We start from the raw sequence: 22,902 nt of genomic DNA, 5'->3' as shown, positions 1-22,902 counted from the left end.
ATATCCGAATGAACCCAACATAATGGTTGTATCACACAACAGTTTTGTGTTCACTATTGAACATAATGACCTCTGCACTGAACAGTATATCATCTGAACTGAACATAATGATAGTACCAAAAAAAAAACTGAACATAACGACCTTTGCACCGAACAACACATTGACTTGACTGAAGAAGATATAATCAGCGCACAAGATAATGATAGTACCATTTAAGATAATGATTGTACCATTTAACAGTTCTATTTCACGACTGAACAGAAGGAAAAAAGCACCCAACAGCATGTCATTGCAACTGAAAATAATAAAAGTATCACTCAATAATACACTGCCTCAACCAAACAAAATGATAGTACCACTCAACTGTTTATTTTCATGGTTGAACATGATGAGAAGAGCACAAAACAGCATATTATTATAACCGAACATAATAACTGTAACACCCTACAACATATCTTTTTAACTCAACATAATTGTGTTTCCACATGCCTGTTTGTTTTAAGAACTGAACATAACGACTTATGCACCCGATAATACATTGATTTGACAGAATAAAATACAGTCAGCACACAACATAGCACTTCAATAACTGAGCACATTATGATTTCCACCCAGCATTTTGTATCTCGGACTCAACAGAAACACATTTAACCAGGTATATAATTCATTCTTAACATAAGACAGTCCAGGCGTTCCATAATAAAGACATATATAACACGCAGTTCTGTCCTTGATAGAATTGATCTTTTTCAAATGAATACTTTTAAATATGTATATAAATATGTGATTCAATTTATGACTAATTTAATCTATGTTTTATATGTTTTTATTTCTTTTTAACAACAAAGATAAAGAACACATTTGTAGAAAAAGGATAAACATGCTGGACTCAAAATTCATGCAATATTTCTTTCCGTTTTATTGTTAAATACGCTGTCTTTATAATTTCCTTTCAATTGTGAGTCACGCTGTACTTAGATTTAGATCATAATTTGTCCTTGGTTTAAGTGTTTTAGAATGAAGTTTTAATGCTCAAAGCCTTAAATTGTGTGTAAAATGTTTAGTTTAAAGGACAATTATGCCTCAGAAATGAATATTTTAGTCCTTTAAGAAATAGCAAACATGAGTTTTAAAATTTAAGAGCATATTGGATGCTTATCACATGAAGAAAGTAGCGCTCAATGTCAAAGTATTTGTTTCTAAAGAGGTAAAACGTAAACAAAGCAATAAGTTGACTTCTTTACAAAATACTAAATCACCGAAACTGTATACTTACTGCTAAAAGCGAATGAGACAAACAATGGTTCAGGTAATTGGCCATTATAAATTTTTTGAAACTTTAACAGGGCACTGAAATTAAATGCTTTTGTTGAAATAAATAGAAAAAGATCTGGAGCACAACGGGCCTTTAACAGTTAAATGCAATAATTAATTAGAGATAAATAAACGGAAAATAAATCGAAGGTCATAAAGAAGGCAATGGAACAGAAATATAAAAAAATCAGAGACGACCAAAATGAGCAAAGAAATGTAGGTGTATCAAAGTGTGTAAGTAAGCTTATCTTTTGACAAATAAATATATTTAAACAGAGATTTATTATTGCATAAGACTTTATGAAAAACAATCATTTGTTTTGTTTCTTAAAATACTCGATCTATTATCACAAATACCCAGCAGTAGTGTTTTTATTACTAATTAGCAAATTGCTACTTAGGTTTATTTACTAATGTCTATCGTATGGAGTAAGAAGAAACTTTGGGTGGCCCACTACTTTTTGTGAGGTAATGGAACAGCCGGACAGTAAGGTCAGGAACACCAGTGCTATATACAAATTTATTAAATGGTGTCGTTTTCATTCAGCAAGTTGGTTGGTACTATATGTGATCACTGGGTCAAGGTCAAGTTTACTAGACTTTTGCCCGTGCAACCTTTATTTATTATGTGCTGTTTTAGTGGTATATTAATACATTAGGTTGACCTCTAACTTTGGGTGGAATTAGGGATCACTAAGGGGGTGGAGTCACGTCACTGGTGCAAACATTATATATTTTATGCTTTTGCTCTTTCTTTATTGACTTATGCACATTGAGTACATTGACAGATATGCAGATTCTGGGAGCATCCATTGCGCTTGAAGCGATATTCTTGTTCCAATTAGGCTGTCATATGAATTAACAGATATACCGTTTGGATAACATACTGCAAAGTGAAATTATTTGTTCTTTTTCAAGGTTGAAAAAATGTTGAGCTTAGACATTACAAATAGCGATAGCTAAAAAGATATTAAGTAAAGACATGGCAGTACAGAAAGACGAGAAACAAACCGATGGTGATAACGTTGACCCAGATGTGGACCACGGATATGCTTGGGTTATCTTAGCAGGTATTTCTATATCAGTAATGGCGGCAAGGTATATAATAGGTTGACCAGTTCCAACCTACTCGAATGTTTTATACTTTTTCAAAATGTATATCATCTTCTGTGTTTATCAGAGGACTAGATTGTTTTATTATTATTATTATTTATTTTCTTTGATGTTATTGTTGTTGTCGTCGTGCAAATTTTGTTTACTTGTTTTAAATATGATATTTAGTTTTTGTCTTGTGCAGATAAGGAACCATTCTCAATATATTGTAAAAAGGCAATTCACTGAGGTCCAAAAGGCTAAAACTATAAAATTCGAATTTCTTACATAGATCAGCCGGACACTTATAACAGAAAGATATGTAACAGATAATTAAGAAATATACTGAGAAATGAATTACATATTGTATGCTTGTGATATTCTTAGCCCGATTTGAGTAAAAGCGCTTTTAAATGTTGCTCATTTTTCTCAAATAGAATAGTTATTCTGAAAAACAAAACGGAGTGAGTGAATTATCTCAACTTTTGCACATAGCTATTAAACTAGACCTACATCAAATGCAGCATTTATCTTGGAAGATTATTACCAGTCCCGTTATGTCCAAAGCAACCTCAGTGGATTCCCCTTTAAATGGAAAAGAAGTTAATAAATGTATTAAACAAAGAAACTTTTCATTACAGGATGTTTCATGATGTATTCTCTTGTTATTGGAACTATCAAGGCTTATGGTATATTGTATACAGAAATGGTGTCTTATTATGGCACAGGATCTGGTAATACAGCTTGGATAGGGAGCATGGTTCTTCTACTATTATTAGGGTTATGTGAGTATATGTAATTGTCTAACTATCAGGTAAAATCTCCCAGTATCTATATATAGATTTATAAAAATATATGATAAAAATCTACGTATAAGATTCTCGAAATCTGATTGACTTAACCACTTTGTATACAATGCCGTAACTCGCGCATATATCAATGTAATATATTATATTTCTGCTCTGACTGCAATTGAAAGGAGTTTTCTGTGTATATATCTACTAAACACTTGTGTCACAAAGATAAATGTCAGTTCACAGGAACTTCATTCAGTTATTAAATGTTTTGATATGTTCTGCAATCTGGGTATTTTAATCTATTGGAAAGACCCTGTTGCCATAAATAATTCGATAATCTTGACATTAATCTACATTGCTTCTTTTAGAGGGCTTCTTATTTTTTCCACAATATAACTTAATTAAATATGTAGTTCTCTGTGTATCTATCAACTTCTCACTCCTGTCATAAAGATAAAATGTCAGTCCACATTGACTAAATGTTTTAAAATTCTTCTATCCGGCAACCAGGGTCTGTCAATCTATTTGAAAGACCCTACTGCAATGATTAATTAGATAATCTTGACATTAATCTATATTGCGTGTGGATGGCTTATTGTTTAACAACATTACTTAAATAGATAGTTTAAGGTATTGCAAAACAAATCAAAATCCTCATTTATATCAATCTTTTTCAGAACAACTAAATAAACTATGTATTCGGTGACCTTTAAGTTTCTAATTTTATCTCCATCCACAGCTCCAGTAGCCAACTCGTTCAGTCGAAAATTTTCATTCCGACGTGTGGCATTTGCTGGCGGTTTACTTTTGTGTCTGGGATATTTTCTGTCGGGATTTGTGCCAAAGATGGAAATCATGTACCTGACCATGGGAGGGTGCGCAGGTTAGAAATGAAATCATTTCGACCACCAGTATTATCTGAACTACAAGTTTTGACTGGTTATTTGTAAAATGTAGCACCTATCAGAAAACAAAGCGTCTTTTGAGCTAAATACTTCTGTAAGTGTTTTTGTGGTAAAATGACTTTAAACTATAAGAATACTCAACTTCTTTTGTATTCAGATTACAAAAAAAAAAAAAGGAAATAACTCCACAAGCTACTCGAATGATTCGACAATAACAATATTCTCTTTATATTATCTTTATTTAGTGAGTTATTTGCTTATCAGAATAAAAGACCGCAAAAGATATAATAACCTGAACATTGTAATATTTTTCGTATAGGTCTTGGATATGGTTTGTCGTTTTCACCCTGTTCAACTATCATCAGTTATTACTTCAAGAAGCACAGAGCACTTGCTAACGGAATTGTCGTTTCTGGGAGTGGAATAGGGGCGTTGACATATCCTGCTATTTATAGGTTGTTGTCTTTTGAAATTTTACATGTACTGTCCCTGTCATATTACTTAATTAATTAGTTTACAGGGTAGTATCATAAGATTTGAAATAGGTTCCCAAAATTTCATTCAACTTTATACGAGGGGTGTTCAAATATGAATGCAACTGGGTCAATTTTCAGAAGCGCTCAACAAACAGTGCTAAAACAATTATCTCAGTCCTTCAAAATACTCACCACCGTGTGATATACCAAGTTTTAGTCTTTTAATCCAATTTCATAATCTTTTCGAGGTATACTGTTCAGACACTGGAAAAAAACCAAACCGAGATTTTTTCGCGTTTGATATTTTCTTCCAGCAAGGTGTTTTCTGAGCCTCGGAAATAGAAAAATGTGACAAGACAAGATCCATGAGGATGCTCGAAAACCTTTTCCTGTTTCAGATATTCTCGTAAAATGACCGCTTTGTCATGCAACAACCTTACACCACGGAGACCAGGTTGCTGGTCGACGGTTTTTGAAATATTTCTTAATTTACGAAGAACCTTGCCTTTGTAAAACTTGGCATTTACAGATTTACCCTTTGGTGTGGCAATTTGAATTGCAGGACCTTGATTGGTAAAGTAAATTACACACATGACCTTTTTTGGCGCTCATTGTGCGTTTTGCTGTGCAAGGTATTTGACTTCCTTTGGTTGCCCATATTTTGTTATGTATCTTTCGCTTGGGCTCATAAATTAAAGTGAACACCAGTGATGATATTTGTGAAAGATCGATTGTTGTATTTAGAGAACTGTTTAACAATTGTTTGGAGATTCTTATCCGAGCAAGTTTTGGCACTTTTGTAAGGAGATGGGGTATCCATCTGGCTTTTATCCTTCTCATTTTTAAGTCACGTCTGAGAATTGTATGAGCGGCTCCTACAGACATACCAACGCATTTAGCTTTATGCCTAGTTGTAAATCTTGCATCAGTAGCAATCAAATCCTTTACTTTTTCAACCATTTTTGGCGAAGTTGCAGTTTTTGGACGGCGTCCATAAGGTGCATCTTTTACTGAATCCACACCACTTTTAAATTTCATACACCACCGTGTGACACATTATAAAGTCCATTATTCCCATAAACACAACCTAGTTCATTAAATATGTACTTTGCCTGTATACCAAGAATACAGCGGTTCTAGATATAGGACTGTATTTGGTCAGTGAAAGGAGACCTAAACCCAAACATTTTAGTTTTAATATACACGAGTAGATAGACAAAATCGAGCTATTGTCAAAGCTAGACTGAACTGATTTACACATGTATTGTAATTAATTGAGAGTTTACACAACCATCTATGCGATATACATGTACATAGTTCGTAGTTACAAGCTAGATATTAGCCTAGTTGCATTCATATTTGAACAACCCTGGTATTTTCTATTTCTCAACTCAAATGCTATAGAAATAAATTGAGTTTATATTGTCCGGAAATTAACATATCCCTATTTATTTCAGTTTCTTAATTAAGAAATACGGCTTACATGGGGCATTCTGGGTAATTGGCGGCATTTTGTTGAATGTCTGCGTAGCTGCATGTGTCTTCAAACAACCTAAGCTTTTATTGAAAGAAAAAGAATCTCAAGAATCAACAGGTTCAAGGAAAGATCAAGAACTGTTATTGAAGAAAGGCATTGATAAACAGAAATCTAAGGACACGTTGACCAATTGTTACGGATTGGATTTTCGCTTTTCCCTATTCAGAAATCCAAGATTTTCAATGTATTGCGTTAGTTTTGTACTTTGTATGAACGGGTATGGAAATAACCTCATAATGATACCTGCCCATATCAAAGATGTTGGATATGACACTACGCATGCAGTGTACGGAGTGACAATAATGGGAGGGTGCGAGGTTTTTGCAAGAATTGCATTTGGCTTAATAGCTGATCGAAACATCATGAAAAGAAAACATATTTTTCTCTTTAGCATGCTCATTGCGTCTGTGTTTAGTTTCATTGCACCTTTCTTCGACAGTTTTTTTTTCTTGGGATATATGCTGCCCGTACGAAAATGTTAGCCAAATTCCGCCTGGAATTTACACGGAATCCGCCCTGAAAATGCATTTTTTTCTATTTTTCCTGCTAGCACTAGGCGGACATGGAATTTTACAAAAAGATCCGTCTAACATAAGGCGTATTCTGCTCATGTCTTAGCAGGAAAAAAAATTTGTTAACCTGAAAAAAAAGCAGGTTTTTTTTTTCCGTGTTAGTTAGGCGGAATATTTTATTCCATAGGTGGAATATTGTACTCACTAGGCAGAAAATAGAACTTGCATTATTTTGCTGTAAAATGCTAAGGGAGTTTTTCTGACTTTGTTGTTTCTTTTAGGCGGAAATTTAGTTAGACATTGAAATGTTACACGGAAATTAAACTTAGAATTTTTTAGCAAGGTGGATTTTTGTACTTTGCATAATTATGGACAGTCAAATATCCTAGAGATGATCATTCTGGTCACATTTAAAAGTGTAAAACCTAGATAAGAGTTATATTTTGCAGAATAAGTGCGTGTACAATCATGTAGTTTTAAACAAACAGAAAAATATCTTAGCTTTTACATATTTATTCAAATTTGTTTCTAAAAGAACATCAACAAAATATGTTATTAATGCAGCACTTACATGTATTTATCAAATAATGAAAAAAACAAAAAAACATACAGAATTATTAAGGTCTGGTGCAGCTAGGACATTAGAAAGGCAAAGAGAAAATATGATATTACAATTTGATCATTTTGCAGAAGAAATAAACAGTACCACATCAAAAATCCATGCTGATGACAGAGCAAAGCTTCAGGAGAAGTTAAATGAAGCTGATACTGTTAATGATAAACTAATTTCCATGGAAACAGATTTATGCAATATGAAAAAAGCTCAACAAAGATGTAAGCTTTTTATTAAAGCAAAGGAGGCTTATCATGAAGTTGACAAGGTAGAAATTAAGTTAGAAAACCTTAAATATGGTGTTAGTGTCAATGATTACACTTATTATCCTATTGAAAACTGCAGGGAAAGACCATTGGGATCATTAAGGATGGGAAAGGAGCAAAAATTTACAAATGAGTTTACAGCATTAACTGTTCGCGTTATTTTAGAACTCAGAATGGCATGTCAAATTCTAAAAGAATTTCTAAGTTCTTGGAAATATTTCCTTCTATTTGTTATTCTACTGCTTGCAGTGTTGGGGATAAAAGTAAACATGGTTTATATACTTTTCCTTATTATTACCTTTGTTCCTTTGTCAATGTTGAGGATGAATTCATGGGTAGATTCCTACCTTTCTGTTGGATATGACCTTGCAAAGAGTCTGTTGGTCATATGTATCAAAGTGACAATATGGACTTATAAAATATTACACTTGGACAATGTGAAACACTGGTATTTGTTTTGCAGCCTAAATGAATGGTATAAACAAAATCCCTCTACATACATCAGTGTTAAAACTAAAGACAATGTTACATGTAATATCACTGGAATTTGCTTTCTTTCCCCAATTCATCTTGCTGCTGTTGACAACTATAACTCAACTGTAAAACTTATTGATATTGAACAAGAGAAAGTTATAACAGAACTCTCAGTTGGAAAAAAAAAAGACTCTGATCGTCCATGGGATGTGACAAAAATAAGCAGTGATCAGTTAGCTGTAACAATTCCACATTCTAAAACTATCTGTTTCCTTCACCTGACATGTTGCTTGGGTTAGACTTGATCACATTATCCAAAGCAAGAACTGTGCCAGTTGATTGTGCATGCTATGGCATAGTTTATCACAACAACAAATTGATAATTTCATGTATTGGAGATCCTTGTTCAGTTAGAATGCTAGATCTAGATGGTAATGTTCTACAAAGGTTTGAAGAGAAGTTGTTTCCTGGTCCTTATTATGTTATCCTTGATAAAAATTGTAATTATATGTATGTTTCAAGCTATGGAAATGGGAATGTAACTAGACTGTCAATGGATGGAACTGTTTTAGCAGTCTACAAACATGAACAACTTAAAGATGTATTTGGAATGACAATAGATAAAGCAGGGAAAGTGTATGTTTGTGGTTATAACAATATTTTTAAGTTGTCAGAGGATTTAACTGAGGGTCACCAGGTACTGAATGTTAACAGAATAAACAATAACATTGCTTATTGTGAAAAAACAAATTCATTCTGGGTAGCTTTTCATGATCAAGATTATATATCAAATTATAATAATCAAACATTTTAGTTTAATGCTAACTTATCATAAATAGGAAATACATCCTAGATTGGAATACTCTTCCACACTGATGTATCTTGTGATCTTTCAGACTGTTAAATTATCAGCTTGTAATTTTCTTTATATATTTATTAAGTTTTCAATCAAGTAATTATTTTAATGTTGCTGTAATCAAGTTGAGTTGGAGAGAGAATAATGGTGATTAATATCAGTATTATTTACATACAATGAAGCTTTCACAAGTCTATTCTTCCTGATTTATAAGATTATCTTTTTGAAGTTTTGCAAGTGTGCAACACTTACTTTTTATCATAGGTATATAAGTTCACTAAAGGTAATAAAGAACATGATCAGTTATATTGTTTGATACTTGTTTAATGTTCAATAAACAATTTAAAAAAAACATTAAAAGCATTCATTATTTTCTATTTCACATACCATACTTGTCGATCTCAGCACTAATGCAAAAATTTGCATGTTTAGTTACTTTTAGTTTACACAAGTAGCTTTTCAAGCCCTGGGAATTATTGCATTTTGAGGTATTTAACAATATTTTATACATTCTGTATACCTTATAGTTTTCAAATACACAAAACATTCATTTTAGAATGGATAAATACATGTACATAGGCTTAACTGTAGGGTATTCTTGGCAAAGTGGTGAAGGTGGTTGACTTCCCCCCTCACCTCTGTTGGTTTGAATCCTGCCAGGGACCTGTGATTAAATCATGTGAGCAGGCTATCCAGCTAGCTAATGGAACCTCAGTGGTTCTACTCGGGTGCATGTGTGTGCCTTATATAATGCACTGAAGTCTTCCTCTATCAGTAAAGCTGCCATATGACCTCTGCTGCACTGGTGCTGCACTGGTTCCATATTAACCCACCTTCCCCCACAAAAATATAATAAAACAGAAAAACAAAGATTTGTTTGGCAGTTGTACTGGAGGCAAATGTTTGGCTGTTACTGGTGTCAATTAGAGTCTTTTTAGTTAGTACTATAAGAATAAAAGTTTCAAATCCCAGTGTTTAGTTTTATTTCAACTTCAAAGCAGGAAAAGTCTGTATCACAAAAATGTTAAGATGTTTGGTTTAACTAAATGCTTGATATTTAGACTTAATAGTCATGGATAGATAAGTACCACTAGTTTGCAGAAGCCATTGGTAATAGGTCAGATATTCAGACCTGTGTCGACATTGGAAAAGGCATGTTGAGGATATAATCCTACTACTTAAAATTTATTGCTTCATAAGGTCTTATTATGTTGATATAACATTGATGAAAATACTAACTTTTATTGAACCAGACATTGGGTTGGTTACTTCAAAAAGTAAGCAATTAAATTAATGCCATATCTTTCTTTTAATTAAGTTATCAATAGTCACAACCAAAGAAATCAATTCTTCTTGAACAACCTACATTTTCCCCTATTGAACATTGAAGGATTGAAAGTGTGAGTAATATACTGTATAATGAAATAGTTTATTTTAGATTTACTGAAAGTCTTTTAAAGCACTTAGTCAAATCTGGTATTTTTTATTGCCTATGTGATACAAAAGAAATTAAAACAGTGGACTTTTAAAATTTGTATACAACATGTACAATAAAATCACTGCTGACCATCTAGTGTATATAGACATGTGAGTGACTCATTAAAATGCGACATGCTGAAAAAAGTATGGAAACAAATCAGGCAAAGTTAAGCTTGATATCAGATATGGCAGCATTTACTTCTTGATGTCATTTTGGTATTGAAATAATATGTCCCCAATAGTTATTTTATCACTTAATTAAATCACTGTTTGACATTTGGATGTGCACCATTATATCACTCAGGTTGAACCCAAATTAACAGTAATTTTATTAAGTAATAAAATTACTATTTGGGATATATTATTTCTAAAATAATTGATTATAAAATAAAAAAGAATATTTAAAGCATTTTTGCCAATTAGTTGTACTTCATCATAGTGCTTGTATAAAACCATACAACTTAAAATTAGTTAGATTTTATGTTCCTTCTTTGCTATTGTTCACATCAAATTAAGGTGACTTTATGAAGTTATTTTGGTTCAATTGTGTTGGAAGCCAAGAGTACAGGCTTGCCCCTGATGGGGTTTGAACGCATACGACTAGCAACCCTTACTAGTTCAAAGCATTTATTATTCGCCCTATGTTACGATTTGGAAATGGACAAAGCTCAAAACACTATCAAAAAGGTTTCAGTTATACATTTGAATAAAATATGAACCAAAGAAGTATTGCTTGTGCAACTGTAGCTAATAAAATATCTGTCAAATCTGTATTTTTTTTGTTTTGTTTATGGACATACAACGCTCATAAGGAATTTTTTTAAGTTCAAAATTCAAAATATAGCCTGTCTGGTTTATTACCTGAAAACTCTTTCAGTGTTTTAAAGTGAAAACCGCTTTAAAAATATTTATAATGGGCCAAGTAAGACATTCTTGTTAAAATATAATCTCCACATATACAAGCAATTTAGGTCAATATGAATATTTTGGTAAATTATACCTTCCAACATAAAATTGCAAATTTTCTGGGGAAATAACAAGTCTATGTAAAAATGTTAATGATGTTCAGACAGGTTCCTGTGTAGGCAGTAAATCTTGCAGATAAACAATTAACACACTTCAGTTTGTAATTTTATTTCTCATCATTTTGCATCTGTTCCCAACTTTTAATCAACACTTTAAATAGGACTCATACAATAAATAAAATTATCACATGGTAAATGGTAAACACAAACAAAAACAGCCACTCTGAAAACAGCCTCACATGGGGAATAAACTGTATCTCTTGGAAAAAAAGAACAGTCTCGGAAATAACAGATTTCTCTTTGGAAAATAAAGTATACAGTATTTCTGGGCTAAGAATCAAACCATCCTTCCATGCAAAAAAAAAAATAGAAACAGCAAACAGATAAATATGAAGCTATTAACCATAACAAAATATTCAAAAGTTTATACGAGTCTTATTTGAAACTGTAAGTCATAAAAAAAATCAACAAAAAAAACAACATGCTAGACATTTGATAAAATTAACATGGCAAAATACAGAAAAACTTAGTAATGCTATTTTTCTTGAATATGTAATTATATTATCCAAAAGTGAAATGCAGAAAAACAAATTTTGAGTGTGAAGTATTAAGCTCCATGTGAAATTGTTGATACTAATTGTTGATACTTGCATGTACATAAAGCATATTTGTTTTTTTTTTAATAAGAAATAAGCAATGCTATAATAATCTGACTGTAGTGTACTACCCTATCTAAAATTAACACTTTCATCTTTAAATCTTTAACTGTTTTTAAATGAACTTGCCCAGCCATGAATATGAAACTTTCCATAAATATTAAATAAGTTTCGAATATTTAATGAAATTCAATGTTTAAATGGTAAAATTTGTGATGATGCTGAAGTGCTAGCTTGGCATAGCATAAACAAGTTATTATGGCTGGTAGCAGTCAAATAGTTTAACCTGTTAAAATACTTAAATGGACTTGTCCAGCTTCCATTTTTGGAACTGTCCATTATGAGTTTTGGGTATATCAAGTTTGTCAGCCAACAGTTTACAGCCTGGTCAGACTGCATTGTTTTGCAAGTTGACACGACTATACACCGGTGGCAAAGGCTTATCCTGCAGGGTAAGGTTCAAATTATAAATTTTCAAAATAAAGAAAAAATTTAAAATCATTATATTACAAACATAACAATGATATTTATATACTTCACTCAGCTAATTTTCCTTCCTTAAAATGAATTAAAAAACCCTTCTAATTTAGTTACCACAAGGCACCAATGGCTTTCAATTGTGCTTAGACAAAGATAATTTGAGCCGCGTCACGACAAAACCAACATAGCAGGTTTGCGACCAGCATGGATCTAGACCAGCCTGCGCATCCGCGCAGTCTGATCAGGATCCATGCTGTACGCTTACCAACTCTATTACAAGTAGAGAAACTGATAGTGAACAGCATGGATCCTGATCAGACTGCGCGGATGCGCAGGCTGGTCTGGATCCATGCTGGTCGCATACCCATTATCTTGGTTTTGTCATGACGCGGCTCATTTAATTTATACAAGTTAGTAATTGGACTTTTTATTTTTTGAAATCAGACCTTCCATCTATTGTCACAACATAAAATAACAAAATATAAAAAATTTACAATATAATGTTTATACAACATTAGAATACTAAACTGTACATAACAAAACTATTTAACTCAATGTTAAAACAAGAACACTCCCAAATTACAAACAACTGGCATTTTAAATCATAGAGCACAAACACAGAAATGGGCACAAAATAAGCTGCTTTTTAATTTATTTTCCAAATAACATTATAATAGACTTGTCAAAATAAATTGAAGTTTTGTTTACAAGAAGTCACTTATGTATTTCTAATAGTGGGACTTGTACCCACTTATCCAGAGGTCTTTGGTAATTTTAAAGAAAATCAAATGAGGGCTTCTTGTTGAGGGCCTGCCTTTTGGTTGGAATATCCAAAAATTTCAGTTAAAAAATTAAAGAAGAAAATTTTCATGACTAGATAACCATAGCACTGTGTATATTATGATTTAAGAAATAACTTGATTACTTATAATACTGTAAGAACTGGAATGGTGTGCGTGCATTATTAAAATATTAAACAAATAATTAGATTGACTTTATCAAGGATCGAAGTATTACCTTTGTCAAACATTGTGATTAGTGATTTGACACAGGAATACATTCACTCTCTTAATTCTTGTCAAGTTAATTGTTTTAATGTTTTTGAATACACTACAAAGTAGCACCTAAAAGACATTTTTGGGGGGTATTCCAATATGAAAAACAGTAGGAGAAAAATGGATGAAAGTACATTCAACAAGTGTAATGTGAAAGTCACAATGTTATCATATTTGGAAATTTTCTACAATAAAGAATCAAGGGTTAACAACTTAATTTATAGGAAAACAGTGGTTCTAAGTTTCAAAGAAAAACAAAGTTAATTCATTTTAACATCTTTAAAAAAATAATTCTGAAGTAAGTTTTAACAATGTTTAATCAGATTTAGGTAAATGGCTCTTTTGCCATATATTTTACCATGGCATTTTTGCAGCCTCTCTTATACATGTAACATCACTTTTTCTCAATTCTCAGTTTCATACTAATTTCAATCAAATTGATTATTTTGTACAAGTTTTTGACTAGTCAGATGCTGGGAACTTTCAAAGTAAAACCTTACTAGTCATTACAGATAAACTTTACAATTTCATGTTCACAAATCACAGCATGTCTACTATACAGGGGGAATCCACCATTTATTCTTACAAATGAAAGACTTTGGTAAATCATTCTGTACATCAAGAATAACTATGTCCTTTAAGGCAAAAATCATGGAATACAACATTTCATATTTTTTTATGTGTAACACTATACAAAATAGGATATTTTTTTCAACATACATAGAAAAAAAAATGAAAAAAAAAAATTAACACTTGTGGGAAAACACTGAAAACTATAAACAGTATAACTGCTTTATCATGTTGATGATTAATAGCAACATTTCTAATTGATGTGATGAGGAAAAAAACAGGTGCTTACAATTCATTTACACATACAACCTTTCCAATAAAAGTTGAGAGATGTGAGACAAAAACATATATATATATATTTTTTTTTTTTTTTACAAAATATTGATATCTTAGATGGAACAGAATGAACTAATATTTGTATTAAGGTAGCAAATGGAATTTTTAGTGTCAAATTCAAGCACCTTATCAATGAATAATTCCCCCACCCCCAATATATGACCTTTTCAAATCCCAGTTACTTGGCAACTAATTACAGGTATGATAGTTTGAAACTCCTACATGAATTAAGAGAGGGTAAAAAAATAAAATGTATTGACCGTACAATCAAATTTACCTTCAGAGGAAAAGTTGTAGTGAAACAAAAGTTAACAAATATAAACAAATGACCAAGTAACTATTCTGTAACTGTAGCAACAACTAATTACCATATACAAACAATCAGGTATTTTATATAACAATTTTACTCTATACAAACTTGGAATTCTTCTATACAGCAAAATCACAAAGAAGAAAATGCCATTGGGATACAACAATTATATAAAAATTATACAAAAATAAGTGATCAATTCCAACTGCTGTAACTGACATTATTACACAATTAATATTTCTAATTAGGAATTTAACTAGTGTTTATAGGCATGTCAGACCATCATAACAAGCATTCAATTTCAGATGCAATTTACAGTGCTAAATGGGCATGCATTATATATATATATGTATATATATAGAAAACGTAGGAAGCACTTCTACTACTGTTAATGTGTTACATATAAGAGATATTAAATGAGTGTAGATTCAATACTGAATTTATTGAACAAGTTGTATAAATTTATATCATGCAAGCCTCTGGCAAGCATAATATTATTTCATTCAACAAGTTCAATTAAAGTATGTAATGAATCTACACCAATATAATATTCTATTAATCACATAACCAACATAAGGACTGTTTACAGTGAAAATAATCCTCTTGTGTTACTGACGCACCTACAGAGTAACGCTATAATTAAGCACCTCTTTACGTTATGTTTGTATAACACAGATGACTTCACGTCAAAATATAAGCAAAGTCGTGCACTACCATTTTTACGGAGTTGCAAAAGCGGCACGGGTATGTGATACCTAACATTATCTTACATTTACTCTGATCTATTACACATGTGTAAATTACTATCGGAAAAGTGACCAGACTTTTTTCTTCATTATTTCTTAAATTCACTTGCTCATACTCCAAACTATTTCAAGTGTATTACCTTTGAAACTCAAAAGTATGAGCCAAATCTGACTCATTCTAGATTACAATACCCTTTTGTTAATCTTTCTAGCTGTATTTCTCCTACGAACAAAATTTTAACAGACTTAGTAACACATCAAATCCACCTATAATCTAGTATAAACTACCTAGAATTCTGAAAACAGTATGGCTTAAATGAGAATAAACTGCAGAAATGTTGACTGTTTCAGCTGCTTGTACAACTATAAAACAAGAAAAAATATGGACAACTTCCTATACATTTTGCATGAAATTTAAATTTTATATTACATGTAACTGCCAAATAATGCAACATTTTAAACGATATAATATTTCTCATTATAATACTGACCTTAATCTAACAGAAATTCATTTAATGAATCTTCTATATAAAACCTATCTAACTAATGAGTTTTAGAAAATATAAAAAAATTGCATGCAAGAATATTTATTTAGATGAGTTTAGAATTACTCACTCCCTATAATCTGCTATTTCTAATAATGCTTATTTCAGTTTTCATATGAATGTAAGAGTATTGACAATGTTCAATTCAGACACCATTTTGTCCAAGTCAAATCCACTTATCTATAAGCCAGACTTGAGCTGTACAAATATCATGGAGAATTAATTGGATTCCTAATTACTATTACTACAATTAACATACAGGAATTACTGTTAATGGCATATTTGCATAAGGAAGGATGTAGTAAAATGTCCACTTATTATATATACAGATCAATGTTGCCATATAATAATATCTACTAGCTATAGACTAGTAGATATAGTGCAGTAGATGTAACAATAAAAGATGTATTTATTATTTAAAATATACATCATCCATGATCATTTATGATCATCTATAAAAACAGTCACTTTAACATAATCTGAACGACTTTGTACAATATATGACACTAGCATACAACACCGTAGTCAAATAAACCACCTCCATGATATTTCAAACAATATGCAACATCTTGTTTGTGTCCAACAAGCAAACAAAATAACAATCCATCTACTTCATATCAACACACTTCAATACATCATATATTTGCATCTCATTAAGTAAATGTAACAATAAAAGATGTATCTAACATTTAGAAATACACAAACCATAGTTTTGATGATAAAAACGCCCCCTCACATTTACATAATTCGGCTGAAGTAATTCTCATATCATAACAGTAGCATTATAACACTTTCACATTATTTTTCCTCTGATCTTCCTTGCAGGTAATCTGTGACACCCTGTCAACATGTTTCATAAACATAAACCAAATTCAGGATCTGTCTCGTACGTATCCACACACAAGTAGTATCTGTGTATGTCCTGTCACATCAACATGCAACAACTATAGTTTTAATGACACATCAGGATGCATTAACTATACTATCAGACAAACACAGGCATACTGTACACAGCCTGTGCAGGCTTTTGTTCACTTTGACTAGATTTAGCACCTATACTGTTTGTGGCAGTAGATTCCTCCTTTGGTTTGGGTCGCTGGTGTTCACCTGCATGTTTCTCGGTGTAAGTCTTACTGCATTCCTGTGACAGCACATTGCTCAATGGATCCACCGCATTTGTTGGGATCAAACTCCCTGCAATTAACAGACAAAGATGTTTACTTTATGCTTTGACAATATACTCATTTTTACATTCATTCAATACATCATGAAAAAAAATATCCTATATCTGTAAGTAAACACTCATATTTTTATCACACATAATAGATTTACTATCAAAATGTGACCTTGACTTTCCAGCTATAGATCTTGGACTTTGGGGGTAACATATCATCTCGATACGCTTTACATTTATTCAAAATTATTTCAAATCCATTCATAAATGACAAAGTTACGGACGGGACACAATACTTTCTTGAGATGGAACAGAAACATCAAGATGACTTACCAACGATTCTCTGGTTATCATCAGTACGTAAACGTATGATCTGCATCTTTGTCTGAACTTGTTGTGAGCCGAGAACCATCTCTACCTTGTTCCACACGCTGAGAACCGATCCACTCAGTACGTAATATGTCCTGGTTCTCAAACCAATCTCACATGGTAAACCTACGCTGACCTTTTTACAACTTCCACGCCTGACAGAAATAAAACAATCCAAATATATCAAAGTGCTGCAGCACTGAATGCGACGGACATGCAACCGGGGAGACATTTAGGGTTTTTTTAGAAAAAATAAAAAATAAAACACAAAATATATAACAGAGAAAATTTGTTCCATACAAGGAGCAATATATTTTGTGTCCCAATCTGATATAATCCAGATTTTCTACTTTCAAGCAGAATGAAATATATGCCTAAAACCCTGGTCAAACTTGTAAATCAGTGTCATTATCGATTTATTCCAAGAAATGATATGTAAATGGAAAAAAAACTTTCAACGACATATTTCTAAAATAAAACCATGCAAATAGACTTCAAGCATAATACATTATACCACGGATAAATCCGTGATTATACATGTGAGAAAGTTATTTAGAATTGCTTCGTGTTTTAACATAGTGGGCATATAGACAATAAAATATAAGTCATTTGTATTTTTATTTCTTTTGGATATGTACGTCTCATTAAAAATATTTTTGGTTAAAATCATCAGCAATTAATAGTCACCGTATTTTTTAGATTTTTTTTATTTGCAAGGGCCAGAGCACATCGTTTTTATTTTAATCTAAATGTCACAATTTTTTTTAAAAGCACTATAGTGTTTAGTTGTCCTTTTCATTTTCACACTTAATTACATTTTCAACTTGTTTGCTTCTTACAATTGTATAGAATTTCTAAAAGTATTGCATGTGAACAAAGTAAGTATCCGCTGGTTTATAACATGTATAATGTGTACTCCCTACTGTCCGAAAATCAGCACAGGTAAAGCAGAATCTATTTTTAGAATAGCGAAGGTTAACTGATATCGTGACCTAGAAAATGTATCTAATTTATTAATAACTGCTGAATATTCAGCTAAACCCGCGGTATGAGTCACGAAAATAGTTCTTCTTTTATTAATGCGCGAGTTATTCTAGAGTCCAAAAAAACTTTTGATTTGTTTAATAATAATGTTTTGTATAATGTAGAAATATTTATTTCCTACTAATAATTTCTTGGAACTCAGAGCTTACACCTTTATTATAGTATAATTTGTTGTCCTACTTTTTCGACAGCGGTAAATCGTTTCGGCAGTAATTTGCATAATTGCGCAATAATACTACGGGACTACAACGTTTTTATCAATCATATACGTCCATATTTTAACTTGGATAACTTAATTTGAAATTGAAAAGGCTAAATATGGAAGATTTTAAGATATCCCGACATAGTATGGGAGTTTTAAAGGATCAAATTCATGTACTTTTTCTTGGGCTGTTAATCGGTTGAGGACACTTTGCGCGAGTGTAGCAGACGAAATCCCATGTAGATGACTTAGCTCTGAACGCGCCTGAGGGCGCGTCCGTCGCAATAAGAAAGTTGTACAGCTCTCAATATCATTCTAAAAGTTGCAAGCTATGTCATCTCCTATAAGCAATACACTATATTAGTAATTTTAAACACTACAATGTGTTAGCAATCTACAGCAAATCTGACTTTATGAACATTCTACTATCCTAATAATAATATACATTAAACAGGCAGTAGAATGTTACAGGACAAGTCTTTAGCACAGATTAATAGCTAACATTTCTTATTAAAATCTGGTACAAATGATATATTGCATTCCTGGTTGATGTACAAGCTCTTACATTTTTGCTTCATGGAGTACGGTAGGTCTATAGCTTGTTTTTTATTTTAAGTCGCACCAATACCGTAACAGTCATACAGTGAATTTCATGTTTTACCAGTGATGGAAGACCTCCAATTTTCAGATCATGAATTATTTCAGGCACAAGCAGACACCTTAGTAGAACCACCAACCTACTGTAGGGTAGCTGGATAACTTCCACACATGAAAGAATCCAAAGTCCCTGTCAGGATCAGAACTCACAGTTGAGAGGGGTTACATGAACCACTCAGCCAAGGAGGTCTCTCCCTACTTAAAAAAAAAATCAGTTTTATTCTCAGTGAAAGACATACAAATTAATTTATATATTAAGAGTGTTATCATGTTTGTTTAAGTTGGTTTCAGTAACTAAAGACAGAACATGTTGGTGATAACATAAAAGGAGATTTTAAAACCTTACCAGTAGGCATGGCTACACATAGTGGCAGAGAAGTTGTACTGTTCTTCCCAGTACCTCTGAGCCTCATCAGGTAAAACCTGAAAAACAACAAATAATATATTTACGTGTTACCTTCTTTATGTGCTCAAGGATTCAGACATTTTTAATGACAATATTTAATTTTGGATTATTTGAGAGGTAAGCAATTTAGTCTGTATCCAGCATTTTATCACTCTTCTTATCAGTAGATAATACTCTGTCCGTTCTTTGTTGGTTTATCTTGTTGGATTTTGAGTGACAATGTCACTGTAAAGAAGATAATGTGACTTTCCAGCTTCAGTAGTGGAGGAAGACCTCCAGTGAGTCTTGCTGCAATATTTTAGGCACAACAGTAGAACCACTTGCTTTCTGTAAGCCAGCTCATTACAGAATCCCTGTCACTGGACTAACATATTGTAACATGGAATGTCATTGGACTATCATAGTGTAATATTTGTAATATGGATTGTCATTGATTTATCATGTTTGTAACATGGATTGTCATTGATTTGTTTGTAATATGGATAGTCATTGTTTGTTTGTAACATGGATTGTCATTGGACTATCATATTGTTATATGGATTGTCATTGGACTATCATAGTGTAATATTTGTAACATGGATTGTCATTGGATTATCATGTTTGTAATATGGATTGTCATTGATTTATCATGTTTGTAATATGGATTGCCATTGGACTATCATATTGTTATATGGATTGTCATTGATTTATCATGTTTGTAATATGGATTGTCATTGGACTATCATGTTTGTAATATGGATAGTCATTGATTTATCATGTTTGTAACATGGATTGTCATTGGACTATCATATTGTTATATGGATTGTCATTGGACTATCATGTTGTTACATGGATTGTCATTGGATTATCATGTTTGTAATATGGATTGTCATTGATAACATGGATTGTCATTGGACTATCATATTGTTATATGGATTGTCATTGATTTATCATGTTTGTAACATGGATTGTCATTGGACTATCATATTGTTATATGGATTGTCATTGATTTATCATGTTTGTAATATGGATTGTCATTGGACTATCATATTGTTATATGGATTGTCATTGGATTATCATAGTGTAATATTTGTAACATGGATTGTCATTGGATTATCATGTTTGTAATATGGATTGTCATTGATTTATCATGTTTGTAACATGAATTGTCATTGGACTATCATGTTTGTAACAGGGATTGTCATTGGACTATCATGTTGTAATAAATATGGATTGTCATTTAACTATCATGTGGTAACGTGAAGTGCCATTGGACTATCATATTGTTATATGGATTGTCATTGATTTATCATGTTTGTAATATGGATTGTCATTGGACTATCATGTTTGTAATATGGATTGTCATTGATTTATCATGTTTGTAATATGGATTGTCATTGGACTATCATATTGTTATATGGATTGTCATTGGATTATCATGTTTGTAATATGGATTGTCATTGATTTATCATGTTTGTAACATGGATTGTCATTGGACTATCATATTGTTATATGGATTGTCATTGGACTATAATGTTTGCAATATGGATTGTCATTGATTTATCATGTTTGTAACATGGTCATTGGACTATCATTTGTAATATGGATTGTCATTGGACTATCATGTTTGTAACATGAATTGTCATTGCACTATCTTGTTTTAAGTAAGTAATTAAGTATAAAATTTATTATAGGGACATATATAATCAGTTCAATAAAAACAAACGCTTTTCTTAAGCTTTCGACGTTTAGTCTTCTTCAGCAAAAAATTGACGTTTATAAAATAACAAATGACGAAACGTCCGTTTAACTATTCGCAAAAACAGAACATGACGTTAACGCGGGAATAAAAAACTTTGTCAAATAAATACAGAATCTTTCATGAATATAAATACAGCAATATACAATAAATTACACATATAATATGGATCTGCACATGTGATACAAAAATTCTCATAATTAATAATAAAAAAAAAATAGTGACATATGCAATATGTTACAAATATACAGTAATTTAGATGTATTGAAAGCATCTAGCCCAATGGACCTATAAGTCACCAAAACCTAGACATCATAATGAATTCCAATATTTATATAGAAATAAATATGGATTGTCATTGGACTATCACGTTGTTTATATCATATATACTCAAGGCTGCCTCAAATTTATGAAATAATCGCAATTTAATCATAGACAGGAAATAAGCAGTATCATTATTTCATTATAAACAGTTTAAGATGTTCTATAGCCAAGAATAATCCAAAGATTTGCTATATAACCATTGTCTATATAAACTTAGAAGCATTTCAAATGGGTCATACCATTTATCAAGTCTTTATTACTAAATGTATAAATGTAACATCAACAGAGACGCAGAACTTCAAAAGAAGATTTATAAAATATCATACCTTTTTATACTTCTTTTTGATTTCATCAAGAGTTTCCTGGCGTGGTTGCAGACCAGTATTGGGTCGGTATATAGTATATAGTTTCTCCTTCTTTTTGTTATATGCACCTTGGTATGCTGCTACAATGGCAAATCTATGAACTGATCGGTCCTAAATATAACAAAATGTCAATCAATAAAAACATTGTAATGTTTAAAAAATATCTTTACTATACAGCTTACAACTTTAATTCCTATAAAAGATAATCTACATCTTGCTTGATATAGTTGCATTTAAAACATAGGACTGCTTTAGAGGAGCACAAAGCTGACAACTTTCAATAAAGATTAAACTTTATTTATCAATGCCTTTAGATATCGGGTTTTCTTTCTTTTCTTTGTTGGGTTTTACGTTGCATCAACACAGATAAGGTCATATGGTGACTTTCCAGCTTTACTGGTGGGGATATACCTCGGGGTAACATTGCTTGTTAGCAATTATTTTGGGTGGGGAAAAAAAGCCAGACTAAGAAATTTTAACCATGCAACGAAAAGGCAAGTTATATATAAAAGACAGTTAATATTATATGATACAGGAGACAAAAAGATAAATGTTACTTTTATCTATACATCAATTAT

The 22,902-nt window shown here is 31.8% G+C and overlaps 3 protein-coding genes across 3 annotated transcripts in view; 2 read left to right on the top strand and 1 right to left on the bottom strand.

The window, feature by feature from the left end:
• The first annotated feature begins 709 nt into the window (after positions 1-709).
• On the top strand, positions 710-6,619 carry LOC132754521 (monocarboxylate transporter 2-like). Its single transcript, XM_060745164.1, has 5 exons — positions 710-2,385; positions 3,049-3,192; positions 3,944-4,087; positions 4,429-4,564; positions 6,043-6,619. The coding sequence occupies exons 1-5, from the start codon at positions 2,298-2,300 to the stop codon at positions 6,602-6,604; spliced, it is 1,074 nt and encodes a 357-aa protein (XP_060601147.1). The 5' UTR covers positions 710-2,297; the 3' UTR covers positions 6,605-6,619.
• Positions 6,620-7,234: 615 nt separating this feature from the next.
• Positions 7,235-9,582, top strand: LOC132754520 (uncharacterized; the record flags this gene model as incomplete). The annotated part of the gene is given in 1 exon segment (XM_060745163.1): positions 7,235-9,582. A coding segment is annotated over 1 exon segment (1,052 nt), but the record flags the coding sequence as incomplete, so codon positions are not given.
• A 1,858-nt stretch (positions 9,583-11,440) lies between these two features.
• Positions 11,441-22,902, bottom strand: part of LOC132754525 (protein strawberry notch homolog 1-like) — a 40,574-nt gene continuing 29,112 nt past the window's right edge. The window contains exons 25-28 of the mRNA XM_060745167.1: positions 22,286-22,435; positions 19,838-19,914; positions 17,553-17,743; positions 11,441-17,239 (exon numbers count right to left, since the gene is read on the bottom strand). Of these exons, the coding sequence (XP_060601150.1) occupies positions 17,031-17,239; positions 17,553-17,743; positions 19,838-19,914; positions 22,286-22,435 (627 nt within the window). The 3' untranslated portion in view covers positions 11,441-17,030. The remainder of the gene's footprint in view (positions 17,240-17,552; positions 17,744-19,837; positions 19,915-22,285; positions 22,436-22,902) is intronic.

The sequence above is a fragment of the Ruditapes philippinarum genome, unplaced genomic scaffold (genome assembly GCF_026571515.1).
Source record: "Ruditapes philippinarum isolate M1 unplaced genomic scaffold, ASM2657151v2 ctg1103_1_1_1_1, whole genome shotgun sequence".
Lineage (NCBI taxonomy): Eukaryota > Metazoa > Mollusca > Bivalvia > Venerida > Veneridae > Ruditapes > Ruditapes philippinarum.
Note: the sequence above shows the minus strand (reverse complement) of the source record. Positions and strands in the feature narration are given on the sequence as shown.